This window comes from Odontesthes bonariensis, chromosome 5 (genome assembly GCF_027942865.1).
Source record: "Odontesthes bonariensis isolate fOdoBon6 chromosome 5, fOdoBon6.hap1, whole genome shotgun sequence".
In the NCBI taxonomy this organism is placed as follows: domain Eukaryota; kingdom Metazoa; phylum Chordata; class Actinopteri; order Atheriniformes; family Atherinopsidae; genus Odontesthes; species Odontesthes bonariensis.
In genome coordinates, this window is record NC_134510.1 from 15,726,580 (window position 1) to 15,746,996 (window position 20,417).

Genomic DNA, 20,417 nt, shown 5'->3' on the forward strand with positions numbered 1-20,417 from the left:
CAGAAAAACATCCCGTTACACTTGAATCATGCATTGATTGGCCGGAGGAGGTTTGTGTCTCCTCCCTTTTTATTGTATATACCTGTGAAACCTGTTGTCTTCTTTTCATGTAAGTTTTCATTTAAGAGTTGGGACCTGAGACATGAAAGGAAAACGTAAGACATGATTTCCTGAGCACTACCATCCAAGGCGTAATCAAATTTTAATATATCATTTCAGTTATCTATTTGAATAAAATCTAATAACACCCACCATCAGAGTGCTTCACATGCATTAAAAAGTAATATTTAAACCCTGATATCAACTCCTTAGGATGAAATACATCAGATCGATTATAATAACTTTAAGACTTATTCTGAAACGGCATATGTAACAACCTTTGAAGCCAAACTATTTTCTCAATGCTAGAAACAAAGCCACAGGGCAAAAAAAATTCTAATTGATATTTATTAAGGGTATATCTAAAGACAACCTCAAGAACAGTTGTTATTCAAAATGCACAAACAGCCAGCTCACTGCACTTTTTATTTTAAGTTAACTTTTTATTGCTAATCTGAAATTATAATTCAACAAGACAACCAGAGATAAGAGTTAGAAACTACTTTTTGAGGAATTGCTTTTGTTTCAAGAGAGCATTCACACGATATAAGCGTAAGCGGGCATCATTTCTAAGAAGAGGACAGCACAGAAAACATCAAAAGGAAGAGCAAAATGTAAGCAAACATAGCCGGTACTCACGCAAGACAGATGGAGGAATAGCCCAAAAAACACATCACTAAAATGCAGAATCTGCCTACTATCCTGTCAGGGTGCAAGCTAGTTGCCTTGGCCCTGGCTGGGCGTTATTTGTGAGCCAAATCCTTAAAGAACAAGAAGCTTTCTCTGTGCCTAAACCTGCCGACAGACAGGGGGCTTTGAAGGCCCCCAACTGAGCTCGGCACGGAGCTTTGAAGCCAACTGAAAACTCCGTTTTATGGGACTAAATGAAAGCGAGGAAAAGGGGAAAGTTAGAAAAACACTGAGCACTGTTGCTGTATTTTTTTTTCTTTCTGCTGGTTCATGCCTGTGAGCTCGCGCCTTGTATGATGTTTAATTGCACAGTTGGCTTCACTTCTGTAAATACAGTAGATGTGAAGTCAGTGGTATCATATCTGTCAGTAAAACACTGTCTCTGTTAAATCACAGTTCTAACACAAGCACAATTGATTATTATGGTGCAATTACTAGACAGTGGAGATTCTATGATTTAAAAATAAAAAAAATCCATCAGCAGAAAACACTGAAGTCTGTTTACACAATATCTTCGATTTCAGCGTTCATTTGCAAACATTTAGAAATTTCCCGTTCAAGCCTAATTGTAAGATATTTGATGTTTTCAGGCAAAACACGATCAGCAAATGTGTGCCGCATTTTCTCATGCAATTACGACCGTGATTGTCTGCAAGACACTTGATATCTATTGATAAAACTCCACATCTTATTCATGCCCATCAAAAATTGTTCAGTTGATGAACAAGGGCGTAAAAGATGGCTGGAAAATGCTGGTGTGTGTTATATATATATAAAATTTCCCTTTAACACAAATTAGGAGAAACATGACGTATGAACTATACTGAAAAGTTCCACCGCAAAAGGCTGCAAATTCAACACAAGGCCTCAGTCATCTGCTACAAAATACAACAGAATACAAAAAATAGCATCATTGAGTTATTCAGTCATAATATTGAATTAATGAATTATTTACATGCACATGTATTGCTAAATTGTTTGTCATTTAGAAATCTTTTTTTTTGTTGTTGTTGTTAAGTAACACACATCAAATGCCTACTTAGAACTCCAGTTATGGGATTTCTGTTTCTCCAATGATAAATACCAATTATATGGCTCTTTCTCTGTTTTTGCATCAATTCTCAGCTTTGTTTTTCTCCGTTCTTTTAGTTCAAAGGCAGCTCTTTTTCAGCCCTATTGCACATCATATGATCACGTTTATCAATATCAATCTTGCAGCCAGATTATTATGGTTAAAAAGCTGCTGTCTTAGATAAAAAACTGAATAGTTTCATGGTATTAAAGCTGTCTTGTGTGGCAGACTGAGTAAACAGATGCTTATGAGGTGAGAAGCTTACTTCTGTTTTTCAGTTCTGTCACCTTGATGTTTGAAGTGCAGCTCTGGCAAACAATTCTGGTGCCAAGAGTCAACCATGACACATTATTGCCACGGTGCTTTTTATGTTCCTCTTTCTAATTAATTATCAGGGAAAACAAACAATCCTTATCCAAACTGAAGCCTGTGCCTTCTCAGGATGTTCAGGATGCTCTTTGGACACACATCTGCAATCAGATCGCTCGCTCTGGACTCTCAGAAAACCATTTATCACTTTCTCCCTCTCCCTTTCTCTTTCTCTCTCCTTTCAATAAGTCCTTTAGAAAGACACAAACCATCTCCAGCAGACAAAACAGTGGACAAGCCTCTGTGATGTCCTGACTCATTCTGCTCCTCGCCTCTCCAAAGCTGCGGGGCCGACGCAATGGGACCCAAAACCAACATGCACATAATGGGGCCTTGTTGGAGTCGCCCTAATGTTTCTAATGTTATGTAAATGAGAAGAGAAGAGGGCAGGGAAGGAGAAGAGAGGAGCAGAGCGGAGGAGGAGGCGGTGGGAGTGTTTGTGTGTCCGAGGAGACTGCTAAGCTCCCATTACCAAGGGATTAGGCAAATGCTGCCGTTGTATCGATGCTGGTTTGACAGTGAACCGTCAACCCTAATCCCCTCCTCTCTTCTCCCTGCGACAACGCCTCGTCAACGCCCCCTCTCCTCCTCCCTTTGTAGCCCCCCCCCCCCCCCCCCCCCCACCACCACCACCACCACCACCACCACCTCAATCGTTTGTTAAAAATCTTCACGGAAACTTTCTGGCTCCAATTCTTCACCACTCTCCTCTGTTTCTCAGTCATGAATATCCACCAGAGCTCGCACAAACTAAAATAAATGCTACCAGAATTAGTTGGCTCACAGCCAGAGTAAATTTGTCTGTCCATTGATTTCTCTTACATGTGATGTGTATCTGTTTGTGCTGGTGAATGTGTGAGAAGTGATCAATATTGAAAGCCAGAGTGCCTTTCTGGTTCGTCTGTGATGTGTTCGCCTGGAGCTTCAGAGTGAAGCTACGACCTACTGGCTTCTGAGCGCATCAAGTCTTCAGTTCACCGCTCCTCAGACTCTGAACAGGGGGACGGGGGGCTGGTCTCTGGCTGCTGCTCACTGGTCGCACTGGTGGCTCCTACAAAACTGCTCTGGAGACATGCGTCATCATCCTGCAGTGACAGGATGAAAAAGCATATTATGTTCTATTTGTGGGGACACCATGTCTCAAAACTCCTCTTTTCTCTTTAGATTTGAAAATTACATTTAGCAGTATAAAGAAACTACATAGTAAATTGACATTTTCAAAGTTTTATTAACATATTTGTAGAGTTAAATTCAAAGTAAAATGACCAAAATGTCATAAATAATCTGTCTGTAATCCTTATCCTGCTTGTTGCTGGCTGTAGGGTTTTCATTAGTGCCTCAAGAAGTCTTTTACTCTGCAACATATGCGAAATGATGTAACATATGTAACCTACCCAAAGCAAAAATAAAGAACTGATTAATCTCTGCATGAGTTCACACTTACTATTCAACACGACTCAGGCTGAAGAACGTTGTCAAGAAGTGAGATAGCTATTCTGAGACAAACTAGCTGTGTGATGTTTGCGTCAGTGTGAATGAATGCACGTGTGTGTGTTAGTGTGCATTCGCGTTGGGCTGCATGGTGACACAGTTGCAGGCAGAACTTGGAATACTCAATTATCACATTAACACATCGAGAGAGAAGCCGAAAGTCTGCACACAACCGGCTGAGCACAAGCACACACATAAATGCGCACGTGCACAAACACACGCACAAACACACCGCCCCCACATATCTCTGGAACTGCAGGCCCCCTGCTGAGAAGCTCAAACACACCAGCTGAGGGTGGGGAGGTGTGGTGGATGTGGTGTGGTGGGGAGCAGGAGGAGGAAGAGAGGGGCGAGAATAAAGGAAAGCTGTTGGCTGTGGAGAAACATGAGGCTGGTGAGTGACATTGAGACCAAGGTCAAATACAAACCATCAGCTCTGTCCTTATACAGGACGCGTTCTGAGAGACAGCAGCGACGAGTCTCAAAATGCAGCCTCCTCACCCGGAGCTGTGAGACCTGCAGCAGAGGTGCCGCTCTGGGTTCTGACAGAACTTCAATCGATTCAGCCTTAGCAGCTTCACACTGCTTTTCTTCCACCAACACACTTCACTGGCCAGTGACAATATGTGTGTGTGTGCACATTCCAGTTGGATTTCTGCCATGGTCTGTGGGCTTTTGTTATGTTTTTGGTTCTGTTTTAGTCCTACTTTGTCGTTCTAATTTCCTTGTTCTCTGTGTTTGGCTTGATCAAGCTTTCTGTTTAGGCTCCTGTTCTGTTTTCTTGTTTCATTTCCTCAGGCTGTTTCTTGGGTTGACTCAGTCCTGTTTTCTGCTCTCAGAGAGCACCTGGATTCAGTTCGCTGATTAGCACACCTGCCATTTAATTTGTCATCCGCTCCCTCAGTATTAAAACTCTGTGGTGACCTTTGTTCCTTTTATTTAATTTCAGCTGTGTAACAAACTCCTCATGTCAAATTTAGTTAAGTTCTACCGTGTTCTTGGTTTTGTAACCTTCACTGCTCTGTAAAACTGCACGACAGGTTTCCTCGGATTTGTTAAATTAGAATAATGTCCCTTCAGTTAAACCCTGGCAGCTTTTCAGAGAAGGAGGCTTTAGTTTGGGGCTGAACATAACTTTTGCCATCAGAGGCAACATGGAAGAAATCTGGCTATGGGGAATCTTATTTAGTGTGTTGTGTGGTTCCATGCATCTTGAATCTTTAGGAACTATTTATATTGGGTACTTTTGTGCTTATTTTTTTCAAACTTTATTCTTAATGTATTTGATGGAAATGATTGATTATATATTTTTGTTTTCCATCATTATGCACCTTTCCAATATCCAGATGGATTTCAGCCCTCATGAATGGGACAGTAACATTTAGGAATGACAGTCTCTTGGTATACATTGGCACACAACAGGTGATGAAAGAGGCAACGGTGTACGATAACTCAACAGACAAAACGGAGACTACAATGTAAAGTCTGCAACAAGAAGAAGGAGTTATTGGTGATATGGATGACAGTAAAGCACAGAGCAGATTCAGAGAAGCAAGTCATTCCTCATCCATGTTCTTATTTAATAAGTTCATTCAATAAGTTATTGGCAGACTTATGCATTTTGCAAGTGCTTATTATTTTCATTACTGTATGTTGTACTTAATTATATCTCAAGTCAGAAAGCTTTGACATTTGTAAAATCATATCATGATGTGAGGATCAGTTAGCTTTGCATTGAAAGAGCTGGTGGAAGTGCCCTTTGGGTTACTCTTTACTTTTGTACCTAAATCTTATTTCAGGGCCTAATATATCAATTCTTCTACCTTTAACAAAGGTCTATGTTTGTACTTGACTCTTTGCAGTGCACTTTGCAGCCTATACTCAAAAGCTAATAAATCTATAAACTGTATAATGTTTTCCTACACATGGAGATCGAGCTCAAATAGGATGGTCAAATGGTCAATATGTGCTATTATGATGAAGAAAACAAAACGGGAGTAGCTAAGTTCAGGGGTCCGTTTCACGTAGCAGGTTCAACCAACTCTGAGTCTATTCCTGATCTCTGAGTTGATCTACTCTGAGATAGAAAACCCTGAGTTTTCGGTTCCAGAAACGCTGATTTGAGTGAGGTTAATCAACTCTGAGTAGGTTCACCTTGAGTTTAGCGCGTGCACCACAACTTTAAAAAGCCAGCATCAATGGAGCCCCGATTCAACGAGTCACCTTGGCAACGGGGAAGAGGAGGGGCTACGTTTTTCACCAACCTCGAATTGGAAATCTTAATGCGCTCATACGGCGAGTTTCAATACGTTTTTATAAATAAGTGCAACACCGCTGCAGCAGCAAAAGTGTAAGTTTAAATGTAGTCCTTTGCAATCACAATAATATTACAGGGAAACTGCTTGAATGGTAGCCCATTCATTTATTTCATTTAGGTGCAATCCCGCAGGGGAGAAGCGCAGTTGGCAGCAGTTTAAGATGAAATATAAAAACATTGTTCAAACAGGTGAGACCTCGGCATGGAGGTACCTCATTTTGATCATGTTTTACACTGTAAAATAAATATTAAGTGGCTATTTGACTGTGCAGTTATTTTATTCCCAACATAATGCTGTTTTCACACACATAACCTATGTCTTCTCATCTATACCATCCATCCATCCATTATCTATACACCGCTGAATCCGTCAGTCGGGTCGCGGGGGGGCTGGAGCCTATCCCAGCGGTCAATGGGCAAGAGGCGGGGTACACCCTGGACAGGCCGCCAGTCCATCACAGGGCCACATAGAGACAAACGAGACAAACAACCATACACACTCACAGTCATTCCAGGACAATTTAGAGTCATCATCTATATCATGTTCTGTTAAATAATTAAGCCTATTTAAACTAACACAGACTTCTACTGAGCCAACAGAAAGAAGGCAGATGCCCGTAAAACGGGTGGTGGCCACCACCTCTAACGGGAGGGCAGTGGCTGAGGGAATCCCCGGAGGGAATCCACCCCCAAGACACGAGTGCCTTTATAAAATATAATAGGCCTATATATGTCTTTTTTAAGCCTATTCATAAAAATATTTATTTGTCTTTTATGTCTTTTTTTTTCTTTTGTCCCAACACATTCTGATGGTGCCGCTCAAAAAGATAATTGTCTGTGAATGCAAAAATCTATGCGCGGTCTGATAACCATCTCCGACGAATATTTATTTCTCTGCGCAATAATGCTGCACCTTTATCCACGGGATCGTTGTCAAAAGGACATGTTCGTGAAAAAAGTCGCCTCCTACTGTGCCTAATGGACTTATAGAAGTAGAAGAACTCGCTCTGCTGACTGAATGAATGAGGAAATCAAATGGCGTGTGTGGCTGAAAGAGGGCGGAGACAGAAAGAAACTCGAGGTTTCTTGAATAAAACCTGGTCCCGACCAGGTTAGGTTCAGAGAGTCTGTTACTACGGTAACTGACCGAGAGGTTAAGTTACCTCTTTTTGTGAAACAGGCTAGAGTTACCCCTCTTTCTCGGGGTTGAGTTACCTCCCTTTGTGAAATGGAAAACTCAGGGTTTCCCTCATTTCAGGGTTAATCAACTCAGAGTTTTCACTAAACCTGCTACGTGAAACGGACCTCTGGTTTCAGTTATTTGCACTTTTTGTGTTGTTTCTCCTGTTAAAGCAAAAGCTTCATTTGTACTGAGAGCCTGATCGACATTTGATCGCAGCAATAATTCTCTGCCCCAACCCCCCCGAAAAAAAAAAAGTAGTGGCTGAAATGCATCAACAACAATTAGGTTTCCTGAAGCCGTTCATTGTCTTGGGTTAATGTTGTAGGAGTTCCACAGATTCAGTTTATTGTAATCTAACAAATTTGCTCTCAATTCAGCATTCAGAGCTTGAAACACAAGATTAGAGTGATTGGATTTCTGTGTGGTGAGGATTAAAATCACTTTTATGCCTGACAAATGCTCTACATATTTCATCATTTAATATATTATAAATCACAGTATGAAACAAGTTCCCTCAATAGTACTTTTTCCTCAACACTTTCCCACAGCAGCACCACAAAGAGACAAACCGGACTCCAGAAATATCTTTGACAATAAAGTTATTCTATAATAAGAACTGAAATGCATTTCTTTTCAAAAACTGCGGAATTCAGTGGGTGTTTTCTAAAAGAAGGCTCTCCATTTAATTTATTCACATAATTTGGAAAGAATGAAGAAAAAAAAAAGATACTGTTAATTCCTCTTTGTAGTGGGTGTTGCTGAGGAAATGCTAAGGAAATGGGAAAAGCATTAATACAGATAAATACTGTGACCTAGTAAATACACCACCAAGTGTAGCATTAGCAACAAATTAATTCAAACAAAGCGTTTAATATATTCATGAACAACAAATCATTATAATTCAGATGTACAACAGAGTTGGGATAAGAGGAGAACAAAAGCTTATCTGCCTCATAGTAATGTATTATTGTGAATGTACTTTTCCCTCATAATAAACCCTCGTGATCAATAATTAAGCCTAACTGATACATAAAGTTAAACATCTGATGCAAGTGCAAGTATCTCCACAGTGTGCTAGATTTCAGACTAGCAAGCGGGGGTTCTTACTTATTTCTTACTAAATGACAAGTATTTCTACTTTTTCTTTTGGATTTTACAGGATGACCTAGAAACACAGAGTCAAGATTCATCCATCCACCCATCAATTTTCTATACCCACTTAATCCATCTCAGGGTCGCGGGAGTCAAGATTCAGATGGTGAACAACTGCTCAATGTCAGCTTGGCTGTGTATCAGCTGGTACGCTCTGAGTGGTGCAGCTATTTAAAGTGAAGTGGTTGGCCGTTCAGACAAGAGAGATACTACCATCCTGGAAAAAGACATGTTGCATGTGCGTGTGCTTTGCCATGTGTTTTAGTTAAGTGTGGCTGAGCTGAGGTGTTCGTTTGATACTTTGACTCTACTGGTATGTTGTTTGTGAGGTGGGAGGGTCGGTGTGTGAAACTTTAGCCCCTTTCGTATGGAGACTTTGCCATTATGACTCATTATGCAGTCTTTGGTCTTTTTTTTATTATCACAGCATCACAACAGCATCAGTGTTGAAAGTGGCGTGTCCTGCTTTGCCGGCTCTTCCTTTCCCACAGTTGTTATTTTGGCTCAGTTACTACGACAGCTGCCAACTTAAAGGTGCAGCTACAGTGTGGCCAATTTCATCCAAACATTTCACACAAACATGTGTGAAAGTGAGGGTAGATGAAATGGTACAGTAATCAGTGTTTTCATACACTTAATTTACAATACTACTATATATATATATTGGCTCTATTGAAGGCTTCATTAACAATATGTGTTTAAAATATATTTTTACCTATTTACGATCTCTTTTTCTCCCAAAAAAAAATCTATGTGAGATGTAAATAAAACAGGATGCAGATATTTTGCCCCAGCACATCTAAAAAAAAAAGTTAATACAGGGGCATGTTTACCGTGATGTTGCATCTCCCCACTCCTCTCTCAGCTGAGGGGGGCTGCTTGTTGTTGTTCTCTTAAATGACATCAGTTTAGTGACAATACAGTTTTCGAAAGTTTTCTCCCCAAGTCCATACAGAGATTTTCTCCTCAGACTTCTCAAGTGACACTGCATCACAAACAAAAATAGTAATGAAAGCAGTGTGGCTAAGGACATGAAGATCTTTACCAGATGATGCTGGGGTTTTAAAATCAGGATGTTATTAGAGCAGAGTGACAATCTGGAAATGCTTTCAGTGACCTCAAGTTGACATAATTTCTTAATGGGGTGATTTTCTGTCACAGTTTTTGACACATTTAGCCATCTGACAAAAGCCATAGAAAAACACGTGAATGAGAGCACCTTTGTGGACAATTTGGCTGCATTGACATCCATTTATGCTTAATGTTTTTTCTTTTTTATATAAAGACAATAGTCTAAGCCCCTTTGGAGCATTTACATCCAGAGGTAAATCAAGGTACAACCACATTATCCGTGTATGTTCGACTGGTTTGGAGAAGCTCTATTTTTTTTTTTTTAAGTCAGATTAATGTGTATACATGCATTTTAAAAATATGTTTTATAGATAATTAGTGGCATGTAAACGTGTTGAAGATCTCATATTTTTTGTGTGGTACTTTGGTAGGCATTTATATTGAGACAATTAATTCCAGTTAATTAAAAGTGTTCTGCTCACAACTGGAAATTTATATCTCTTGTATTGTAAAGGTTAGATGTAATGCATAAGCCTTTGCTGACACTGGCAAAAACAGAAAATAATCACAAAAACTGAATCAGAGGCAGACACTGGGAAGAGGTGGAAGAGTTCTGTTATACCTGTCCTGATTTATTCTAGACACAAACTTTTGGTTTTGTTTGTTTCCGTGGAAGTTTACCAGATAATTGTATTTTGATGTTTGAGCACTATTTCTGTGTTTAAATCGGTGTTACTACCATAGTTATTTCACATGCTTTCACTTTCTAGAAAAATGGAACAACATAAAGTTCTGCCCTAACGCTTTCCTTCCATTTCATGCTTTTGGTCTTTAATGTATTCTTTCCTGCAGTCGCTGCCTCTCTCTTTCGACACTGTAAGACTGTAGTATTTATTTTTTCAGTCTTTCTGAAATGACTATGCTATCAAATAAGCTTTAAAGATAAGATATGTAGAAAACAACTATGTACTATTAGGAGGCTTAGTGCACTAAACAGGGGTAAGATGGGGGGTTGGATGGCTTACTTCTAGAACTAAATCATAGATAAACTTTTACGTTTATATTGTCATATTAATATATATTACATTTATATTGACATATTTTCTGTCATTTTACACAATTAGATTATTTCTGCAGTTTGATCATGTTACAGATCTGAGCCCACTGTTGTAGCCCCAACCACAGAACCTTGGTTGAAAGTTAGCTTGTGTTGTATTCTCATGGGGACCATAAACTCGTGTCAGAGTCATGCAGAGGACTGAATGCTGTTTAGATGCTTCTCCATTGCTTTAAAAAGCAAGATGTTAGCAGTTTTCGTCCATGGTTAACAGCTTCATGACTATTGGACTACTTGATGTGAGCTTCCTAAAATTAATTTTACAGCTAAAATAGAACTGTTTTCAACCCATCCGAAGCTACGAGCATGGAGCTCTGATTTGTCCTAACTTTTATGTTTCGGCAAACGGATAGTCTGACAAGAGACTTTTTGTGGTCATTGCAATCTAGTTTATCTCATGAGAATCCAGCTGCTTCCTTCCAGATCCTCCAGGCAGGGGTTCCTCAGCTGCCACATACTGGTTGACAGGGTAGAGTGAGCCCTTCTTTTAGGTATCCCTCTGGAACTGGGACAGCCTGCCCCAGGCAGCAGTTCAAAATCACGATATGTTTCATGGCTCAATGAACCTCGATGAAGCATTTTCTCTGTCTTGTTTTTGGAAACTAATGTAAAGAACTACTGCTTACATGGGCAAAGTTTAAAAGATGTTCGTTGGAGTTTATTTTTGCAGTGGTTGGTTCCAGTGTAGTATTGAATTATATTACAAAAAGAAAGTTAACTTTTCCAACTTCTTACACTGAAAAACTCAAAACCCTAATGAGAAGTTAGATTTTCTGGTGGGAAAATAAAACATTAGACAAAACTCTAGTGGAACATTATTATCAAATTTGCCTTGAAAGCAAACTACTGTATATAAATGATATCATACCACGCTAACAGTGTTACACAGGTATATCCACCTTGTTGGTAGGGATGCAAACAACTAGCCTGACTACGTCATACTCACGATTCTAGTCAGAATTTGAGTCTGATACCGCTCAATAGAGTTTTGGGTATGGGGCGTGTTTCAACCGAACCAGGAGAAAAAATGCCTCTTCGCTCAATTGGATAGACCTACAACCAATCAGAATTCAAACCAAGCGCTCTTTAGTGACGTAGTCGATAATGTCCCTGTTGATCATCTGCCCATCATCGTATAAAGCCCGCCCTGGCAATCAGATTGGGTCGACTGATTCCATGTCGGGCATAGAGATTTCCCAACTGAGCAGAGCCAGACCGAACTTCCCGACCAAAACTTTTATGGGCGGGGCAAAGTTCGGCTGGCACCCAGGCTAGCAAACAACAGCACTTTATTGTAATATTCTGTGCAAATAATGAAGATCCTGTTCTTCCTTTTTGGTTAGAATATCATCTGATTACATCACCTGCAAGTTAACCAAAAGTAAAAAAACAATGTGGACTGAAAGTTTGTCCCATGAGATTGCTTATGAATCATTTAATTCCTCACATAAAATGTGGATTGTGGTTTTGTGTAGGGAGGGGAATTGTTAATAATTCAGCAATTCTGGTTCCATTATCGATATCGCTTATCAATTCGGTTGCTTAACGATTCTCATCCAGTTATATAGTACAAATATAGTACAAATGGCTTTGGTTGCAGTAACACTTTAATTTCCAAGTATGCACCAACATTTACGGGTCGCAGGAATCAATTCATTAATAGTATTATCATTAGGGTTGTTGTGATTAATAACTGCTCTGCTCAGAATCTTGGGAGATGTGCTTGTTTCCTGCCGTTACCATAGCGATAGCGGGACGAGAAATTTATATAGTCATTTTTTTCCAGCGTAAGAAATACTATGTGTGGCGGGAGTGCGTGACAAAAGACCAAACAGCGTGACTGTCACGCTCAATGCGTGAGACTTGAGAGCCCTGCGTTACCTGGGACTTTTGAGACGGAAGACGCTGTGCCACAAGCTCCCCCGAGAGACGCCGCCATCGCTTAGCAGTGTGTCAAAGACTTTACATTCGTTCAAAGTAATTACATGCTGTGTGGTCAAATGTTTCAGCATGTTGGAGGTATTTCCCCCCTTTGATGTGATCAAAGCTCTGCACGTGTTGCAACTGGCCCTAGTATTGTCCTTTTTGGTGAAAAGTAACCAAACTTTGGAGCGCTTCTGCCTCGACGCCATGTTGGATGTCGGATCCAAACTAACGTGTCAAAACATAAAAATGTCACTATGAAACAAATGAAGAATTACATTCTTTAACTGTGGGTTGTGCTTTTATGCAGGGAGAGAGTAAATGGTAATGACAGTTCACTGTTAGAGAGGGATGTCTGACAGTTTAACAGTCTGTCACATAACAGCAACTATCATAACAACACTGACAAATAGGGAAATTGTTTGTTTTGAAAGTGCAAATGCACCACAATAGTGACGATATCTGTATTTCACTTGAGGAAAGTCTTTGCTGTTGTAAATGCTGATTGTTTGTCATAGTTTACTGGGACACTAAAGTGAACCGAGCCATGTTATTAATCCAGCAAATCAGCAATGCTTCTCCTGATTTGTAAAAAGTCGAATCACATTATTTTCTATGCATCTGACATCACAAGCTAAACTGACATATCCAGCAGAAAATACATTTCAAGAGCTTCAAACATTAAATGACTATTTCATTGCCATTCATATCAACCTGCTCAGTCACACACATAGTTTCTACACATACTTATTTCATATGATTTCTGTCTGTTTTTTTTTTTTACCTTTTTCTTTTTGAAGATTTGTTTGTTACTTCACAGCTGCATTGCTCCAATTTTCATTGAGAAAGTGCTCTCATCTTCATTAATTCATATTATGAGCATAAAAAGTGAATTTTATTTCTTCCAGTGCTTAGATATATGGATCATATTGTTGTTCATGCGGGGCTTTTGGCAGCACTGTTCTGTCTGTTTCCTCTTTCCCTGCTTATGTTACATATTTATGTCATCCGCAGTTTCTTTTCATCATACAGTTTGTTGTGTTTTTTTTGTATCGATTGGTTACAATAGACTTTCCGTTATTTTTATTTATGAGTGTAATCCTTTTCCTGTCCACCTGTGTAATTGGCTGATAAATCACAGCTGCAAAGATCGGGGGATTCAATCGGATGGCGGCTCACAGGAGCCTTACCGTACCTATAATTTGTGACGCAGCTCAGTTCATGTACACACTTGTTTGTGTGCACGTAAATCCATGTGTTCGTAGGAGGATTTTTTCTTTCACTGTACTTTAAAGATGCACAGAGAAAAACAGCATAGGAAAAATAGAGAAAAACTAAATGGCAGACAGTGTAGCGAGACGAGAGGAGAAACCCTGCTACATTCATTTGTTGCATACATTTTTGATTTGTAGGAAAAGGCAGTGCTTAAAAAATTGATAATGGCTGAATTTTAATCAGCAGCTTCATTTTTTGGCCTCAGCTATTGTACATTTGGTCTCATTGTAAAATCAAACACACAATACTACAGTAAAAAAAATGTTAATCATAGTGCATGTACACACACACACACACACACACACACACACACCACTGTTAAACACACCAATTTGACCAACTATTGCTTGAATTGTAAAAAGAAAAGCTACCCAGCCTGAGGGCAGGAGAAATATGAACCAGGAGCTGGGAAATTAAATATCAATTGAAAAAAATGGAGTCCTTTTTAAACAATGTAATTACAGGGAAGTGAACAAACAAAGAGTGGGTCCATGGAATTCTAGCTCGTGAGGACTGTTCAGACACCGAGACTGAGATGAATTTTGGATGTCTGGCAAATAAAAGTTGTTTATCTGCTGTATATTATGTAGGTATAAGACAGGAAGTTTAGTTGAACTAAACTCAACTTTTTTTTTTTTATAGCAAACACAAACACAAGTGCAACCCCATGTGCTTTACATGGAATTTACATCAAACAAAGGTTTAAATGTACAAACATTATATAAAAACTAAAACAAATAAAAATCAACTTTCTAATAACATCAAAATAAACTAACAACAATAAAACAAAAGGGTTGAAAATATTAAAAAAGAACATACTAAAACAGGTAATGCACAAACAGATCAATCCGTTTTAATACATGACCTCAGTCTTAAGCTTTGCCCGAAAATTACTTGAATTTTGAAAATGTCATCATTCCATACAGGGAGCTGGTTTGACAGGAGAGGGGCCTGAAAACTAAAAGCTCTGTCTCCTCTTCTTGTTTTAGAAGTGATTGATACCACATTCTGGGGAAAAAAATCTCTTCTTATGTGGGGAATCAGGGAACAATTAGACCTTTCAGATAATCTGGACCTTTGCTTTGAAGGCTTTCATCAGAAGGATTTTAAAACCTATTGGAAATTTTACAGGGAGTCAGTGTAGACAGGCTGAAACAGGAAATTGGGGATGTCAGTTGCAACTCTGGCAGCAACGTTTCAGTTCAGCCTATCTGTGTGGAATGCATGGAACTGTTTTTCAGCATCATTTTGGGGCAGGATGTTCCATGTTTTGGTTTGTTTACGTGAATGAAAGAAAGCTGGTGTAGAGACCTGTTTGATATAAGAACTAAAAGACAGATCCTGATAAAAAATTACTCTCAAACTATTTACCTTTGTCTTGCCTGGATTTAACATAAAACAATGACAAATCATCCAGGCCTTCCTTTTCTATGAGACAAGCTTGATTTTGCCCAAATGTATACATTTATAGGGAGAACAGAACATGTCCCAGTCCACAAGTTAATTTGTGAAACAAGGCATACATTAATTTTCTGTTAACTTTCATGTTTTTTTGGAAACCAATTGTGTGTATAGCTGAAGAAATAAACGGAATTTACCCCATTTGAGCGTTAAAATTTTCCTCCATTTAATGACAAGCAAATAGTCATTTGAATCATGAGTCAGAGTAAATCTTTAGTCAAGGGAAATGTACACTACATTTTCCAGTAAAATTTTGTTTTCACTATATCACATCCATCAGCATTGCAGTAAATTAGTAAAGTTAGCAACAGTGCCAATGTAATGTAAGGGTTTGGACATAAAAATGATGGCCATTTTAAAAGTTGTCTTTCTCTCACTAACATCATTTTTCTCTTGGCCCTCATTTGGTCTGGCTCACATCCATCTCGCATTCAGTCTCCCCACCTAACAGCTGAACCAATTAAGTCTCCAAAGATTCCCTCAGCCAACTGAGACTTTAGCAAGGACACCTGAGTGTGTGCGTGCGTCAGGTGTGGTCGTGTTAGCCCAGCCTGCTTTGTTAGATTCAAACTAAATCAGAGAGTGAAAAAACTTGTTTGTGTGTGTGTGGTCAAGCACATGTAAAAAGGTAGCATTTACTCTTGGCATCTGACAACCTGGGAAACAGCAGACAGGGGTCAGGTGCATTATCTCCTGTCTAGCTAGCTAACCTAGCCAGGGATATGTGTGTGTCTGTGGGTCAGCTGTGGCAGATAACATGAGAATTTGGGGATTAGCTTGGATTTATGTGGATCATTTGCCATTTACAGCAAGGCAGAGACAGATGATGGCAAAATGACAGCTAATACAATTCCTCCCTCATAATAAAGATGTGGCAAAGATGTTAATAATCATAGTTAGTCTGCCTTTTTTGATGAATGTACACGTGAGGACGCTTAAGGCAGACCAGATGAATCATGTTTCCACTGAACATCGAAAACATGACCACTGCATGACTGTGTGTGGACTTACAGTTTGTTCAGCGACACAATGATTGAACTAAAGTGTAGCCTGCAGTTGGTCTGTGCAGCGCCTGTAGATAACAGTCTTTTTCTTCCTTTTTTCTGTTTACCTGCCCAGTTTGCACGCAACCTGCAGCCTTGTTGCTTTATCTCTTTCTATCTCTTTATACGTTTTTTTTCACTCTGACACACATACACGCTCAAATCTGTTTAAATCTCTCTTGTGCTGACCTTGCTCCAAAACAAACTGTACTCCCAAGCTCCATGTTTATTCTGCAAGAATAGGACTTAAAAGAATACACATATTTTTTATGCAACATTCTACATCGTTTGAGTGGAAACTCCCGGCTTGTTGAGAGCTTGCATTGCAATTCAGTCCACAACTCACATCCAAGGGAGAATTTTGGAACTGCAGCCGTTTGATATGTATAACCTTCTAAAAGTAGCTCAAAAAATTAACTGCTGTTAGTGTTTATGAATTATCAAGGAACTACTGCACATTAGACGCACTTTTTTAATGCAAAGGATTTTTTTTATCTCTATTTTCCAAGTTATTGAATAAGTAAAGCAAATATGAACTAAAATTTTGGCTTTTCCAAAATGTTTAGTGATCAATATAATCAATACGCTTTTCTTTTCAAAACCTTTCGTGGATGCATTCCAAGCATGGCTCTGTTCATTGGGAGCTTTCTGAAACACCAACATCTCTCTCCTACGTCTCAAAACACTGTAGCGTCTTCACTCATTGTTGATCACAAGTTTAAATACGGCCCACAAGTTATTTGGCTTGTTTAGGGCAAGAGAGGGAGTGGGTCAGGTCATTATTCTGTTGTCCTCTATTCCTTCACTGAAAAGCGAAGAGGTGGAGTTCTTGAATACATGTGAAGGAGCTTTGCCTTGCATATATTATGGTCTTCTAAAAAGCTGCACACTTCTTCCTCTACCATTTATTTTAAGAGAGAATCTGATTTGGTCGATGATTTTCAGTTCATCTTCAAACTGAAAGGATTATATTTGCTCATCCTTTTTGCCACCAGCCCATAACCCCACCCTTCACTCTGCATAGGCCTGATTTGAAGTGCTGCCCCGTGTCCATTAGTGAGGACAGGAAGCAACGGGTCTTTCATCTGTTCCATCAAGACTTACTCTCAGGGACTCTTGACCCTTATATTTGTGAATTTTAAGTCAGAAGTGCTCATGTTTCAGTTTTCTTCAGCCATGTCTTGGATCACTTGACACTGTATTTCTGAGCGCTCCAGATCCCTTTCACTTCTGGAACATGAAAATGGAACATAATGGATTTCTGGCCACTTGAACATATACTTTTTCTTTCCAGCACTAATGAGAAAAAAAACCCTAATGCAGGACTCTGGCCTTTGGTCTTTTGTAGACAGTACAGCTGTACACATATATTTACATATAGTGTGGGTAAATGAGAACCAGTCACAAGTGGCTGTTTGAGACACAGATGCATTCTGATGCCAAATGTGAACTGACACACTTCTGATCAGCTCTAGGTGCATGGTAATTCCAAGTATGACATCAGCTAAACTTCTTTCTTCTGCTCCAGTTGTCTCAGTGCTAGTATCAGAGTGGACAAAGAATAATACTGCTTTGTTTCTTATTGCTTTGTAAACACTTTGGATTAATATTTCCTTTTGATATTTTCCTTTACTTCTTCTGCAAACACTTCACTAATGTATAAACACTTATGAAATCTTCTGCATACCATTCCCATATATGATTTCACACATTTGTTTAAATCGCTAATATTCAAATTCTTGCCATACTTGATTTTTTTAAGAATGAAAAGAAAAGAAAAAAAATAACTGTCTCATCTGGGATCTTAAAAGGTAAGTTTGTGTCAAAAAATCCATTAGATGGGTCATTGAACTCATTACGAGGACAATATGCCTATAGTATCCTGTCTGAGAGTCTCTCCCACAGCAGACACAGGTGCAAACTGGAAACTAGTGTTTGGATGTGTGTATGGGGAACTGGGGGCTTCTGTGGGAGTGAGTGGCACAGGTGGCACGGAGCCACAGCAGTGCCGAGGGCATCGGATCGGCATGTGGCGCACAGCCAACCACACACAACATATGCCAAGGGGGAAGAGAAAGAGTGAGAAGGGGGAAAAAGTGTTTTTATAACTACCACATGGGTCCACAGGTCTCCTGTCTTGCACCATATGCTGTCAGCATGTCTGTCTACCTGTCTGTCTGTCTGTCTGTCTCCTTGCCTCCCTGCCAAGTGAACAAAGTGCTGTCAATGGTCAAAATGTCAGAGCCAAGATGATGGGCGCGTGATGCTATTGGGGGTTCATCTGCCTTAGCACTGAACATCCCACATAAACACCCATACACAAGCACACACAGACCTGCATCTGAGCGTGCACACAAATGCAGACGAGTACAGTGCCAGCTTGTGTCATTATCATATTCATCAATTATGTAAACAGTTATGTGAACATAGTAGGAACACATATGCAGACACACTCACATACATGCCCCAAAACACATGCATTTTAATGAACTGCCGTGGGGCCAGACATGACCTCCGTATTGCCTCCAAACACACACACATACATTGACACAAAAACACACAGGTGTTTGACAGTGCGTTGCTGAGGGCAAAAGGCATGTCTTTGTGTTATGATAAAAAGATGGAATATTTATGACTGATGAGATTTATTGTGAAATAAATTTAAGTAACTCATCGTGAATTTATTAGATGTAAATCATACATTTAAATCTACGTAAAACGCACAGAACGTGTCTTATGACAAAATGCTATGATAAATTCTCACCATTTAAAATAAATCACATTCTCTACAAAATTATTTAGGTTTTAATCATGTGCATACTGTCAATCAAACAAACACACACACAAACACTCCATGAGTAAAGTGGAGCGACTGAAACGAACAGTTCGTGTCATTTGGCATGTGTCAGACTCAGGTAGAAAGTGCAGTGTCAGTGAAAACCTGCTGTCAAATTCAAACTAACTGCTACAGTAAGATTCATTCTGGCATCTGTCAGGTGTGGGTCTTGAAAGTTTCAAGCTCTAACTTACAGTTTCAGCAGCACCAGCAAAGTGCGCAGTGTCCCGTGGATACGGGTTTCAGATGGAGTTCTTTCATGTGATCATGGTTACACATACACGTACAGGCACGTGAAAAGGAAAGTACAGTCTCAGTTGATTTATAGGTTGTACGTCTCACATTGTACTTCAAGAACACCTGGTTTTTAGTTCACAGATTTTAAAATTATGTAAATACTGTATAATCTCAGATGAACAACACCACCTGACATATTACTGCCTTTATCATTACCAAAGAACAGCTTAGTTTGCAAATTAGCACCTGAAGAAACCCTTAAAGGTGGGGTATGAGATGTTTTCTGGAGCATTTTTTATCATATTGTCTGAAAACCTCCTCACGACCCCATTGCACCCACTAGAATGTTTGGAAATTTTTTTTTATATTTTAGTCCATTGTAGAGGGTGTAGCAAGAGGAAATGTCCGACCAATAGAAGTAATGATGAGAGTTACTTCTATTGGATTCTGACATGCCAATCAACCGCCAGCCCCCCCCCCCCTGCGCGTTCACAGACTCGTGACTCGTTCATGTGTTTTGAAGGCGTGGTTTCGAGGGGTGGGCTGAAGGGAGAGGCAAGGTTGTGTATTTTCAAAAATATAGCTTGCAGGAACCGTTTTTCCAAGATCTCATACCCCACCTTTAACACTTCTGGAACAATGTCCAATGGACAGACAAGATGAAAGTGGGGATGCTTGGCCTTAATTCAGTGTCACGTTTCATTCTAGCTGTATTGGGTAATGTATTTCCAAAGCAAGACAAAGGTAGATTCTGAAACCACACAGCTAAACAACTCCCTATCCCTCCCCTTGCAGTTCCCTCCAAACCACACCTCTACAACGTGTGCACACGCACCATCCCAGTCAGCTGAAAAAGCAGCAAGTTAGCCTTGGGCTAACTCTGAAAACTGTGGCAAATTTGGTCACCGATAAACACACACTGTAGTTATATAGCATAACTTGCTGCATGGTAATGAAAACAGCACATTTCCTATAAATCATACCAGAGCATTTTCTATCTGGCAGGAAAACAGAAACCACGGAGTCAGCTCTTAGGCCCTGTGATTCCCAGAGTTTTAGTTATTGTGGTAAAGCTATCCCT

At 39.7% G+C, this 20,417-nt stretch overlaps 1 protein-coding gene and 1 long non-coding RNA gene across 2 annotated transcripts in view; one reads left to right on the forward strand and one right to left on the reverse strand.

The window, feature by feature from the left end:
* Positions 1-3,745, reverse strand: part of LOC142380692 (uncharacterized) — a 30,410-nt gene extending 26,665 nt beyond the window's left edge. Inside the window, exons 1-2 of the long non-coding RNA XR_012769862.1 lie at positions 3,675-3,745; positions 3,177-3,315 (exon numbers count right to left, since the gene is read on the reverse strand). This is a non-coding gene — a long non-coding RNA (uncharacterized LOC142380692). The remainder of the gene's footprint in view (positions 1-3,176; positions 3,316-3,674) is intronic.
* Positions 3,746-4,038: 293 nt separating this feature from the next.
* The window catches only part of cmtm8b (CKLF-like MARVEL transmembrane domain containing 8b), a 49,278-nt gene continuing 32,899 nt past the window's right edge, over positions 4,039-20,417 (forward strand). Inside the window, exon 1 of the mRNA XM_075465035.1 lies at positions 4,039-4,115. Within this exon, the coding sequence (XP_075321150.1) occupies positions 4,107-4,115 (9 nt within the window). The 5' untranslated portion in view covers positions 4,039-4,106. The remainder of the gene's footprint in view (positions 4,116-20,417) is intronic.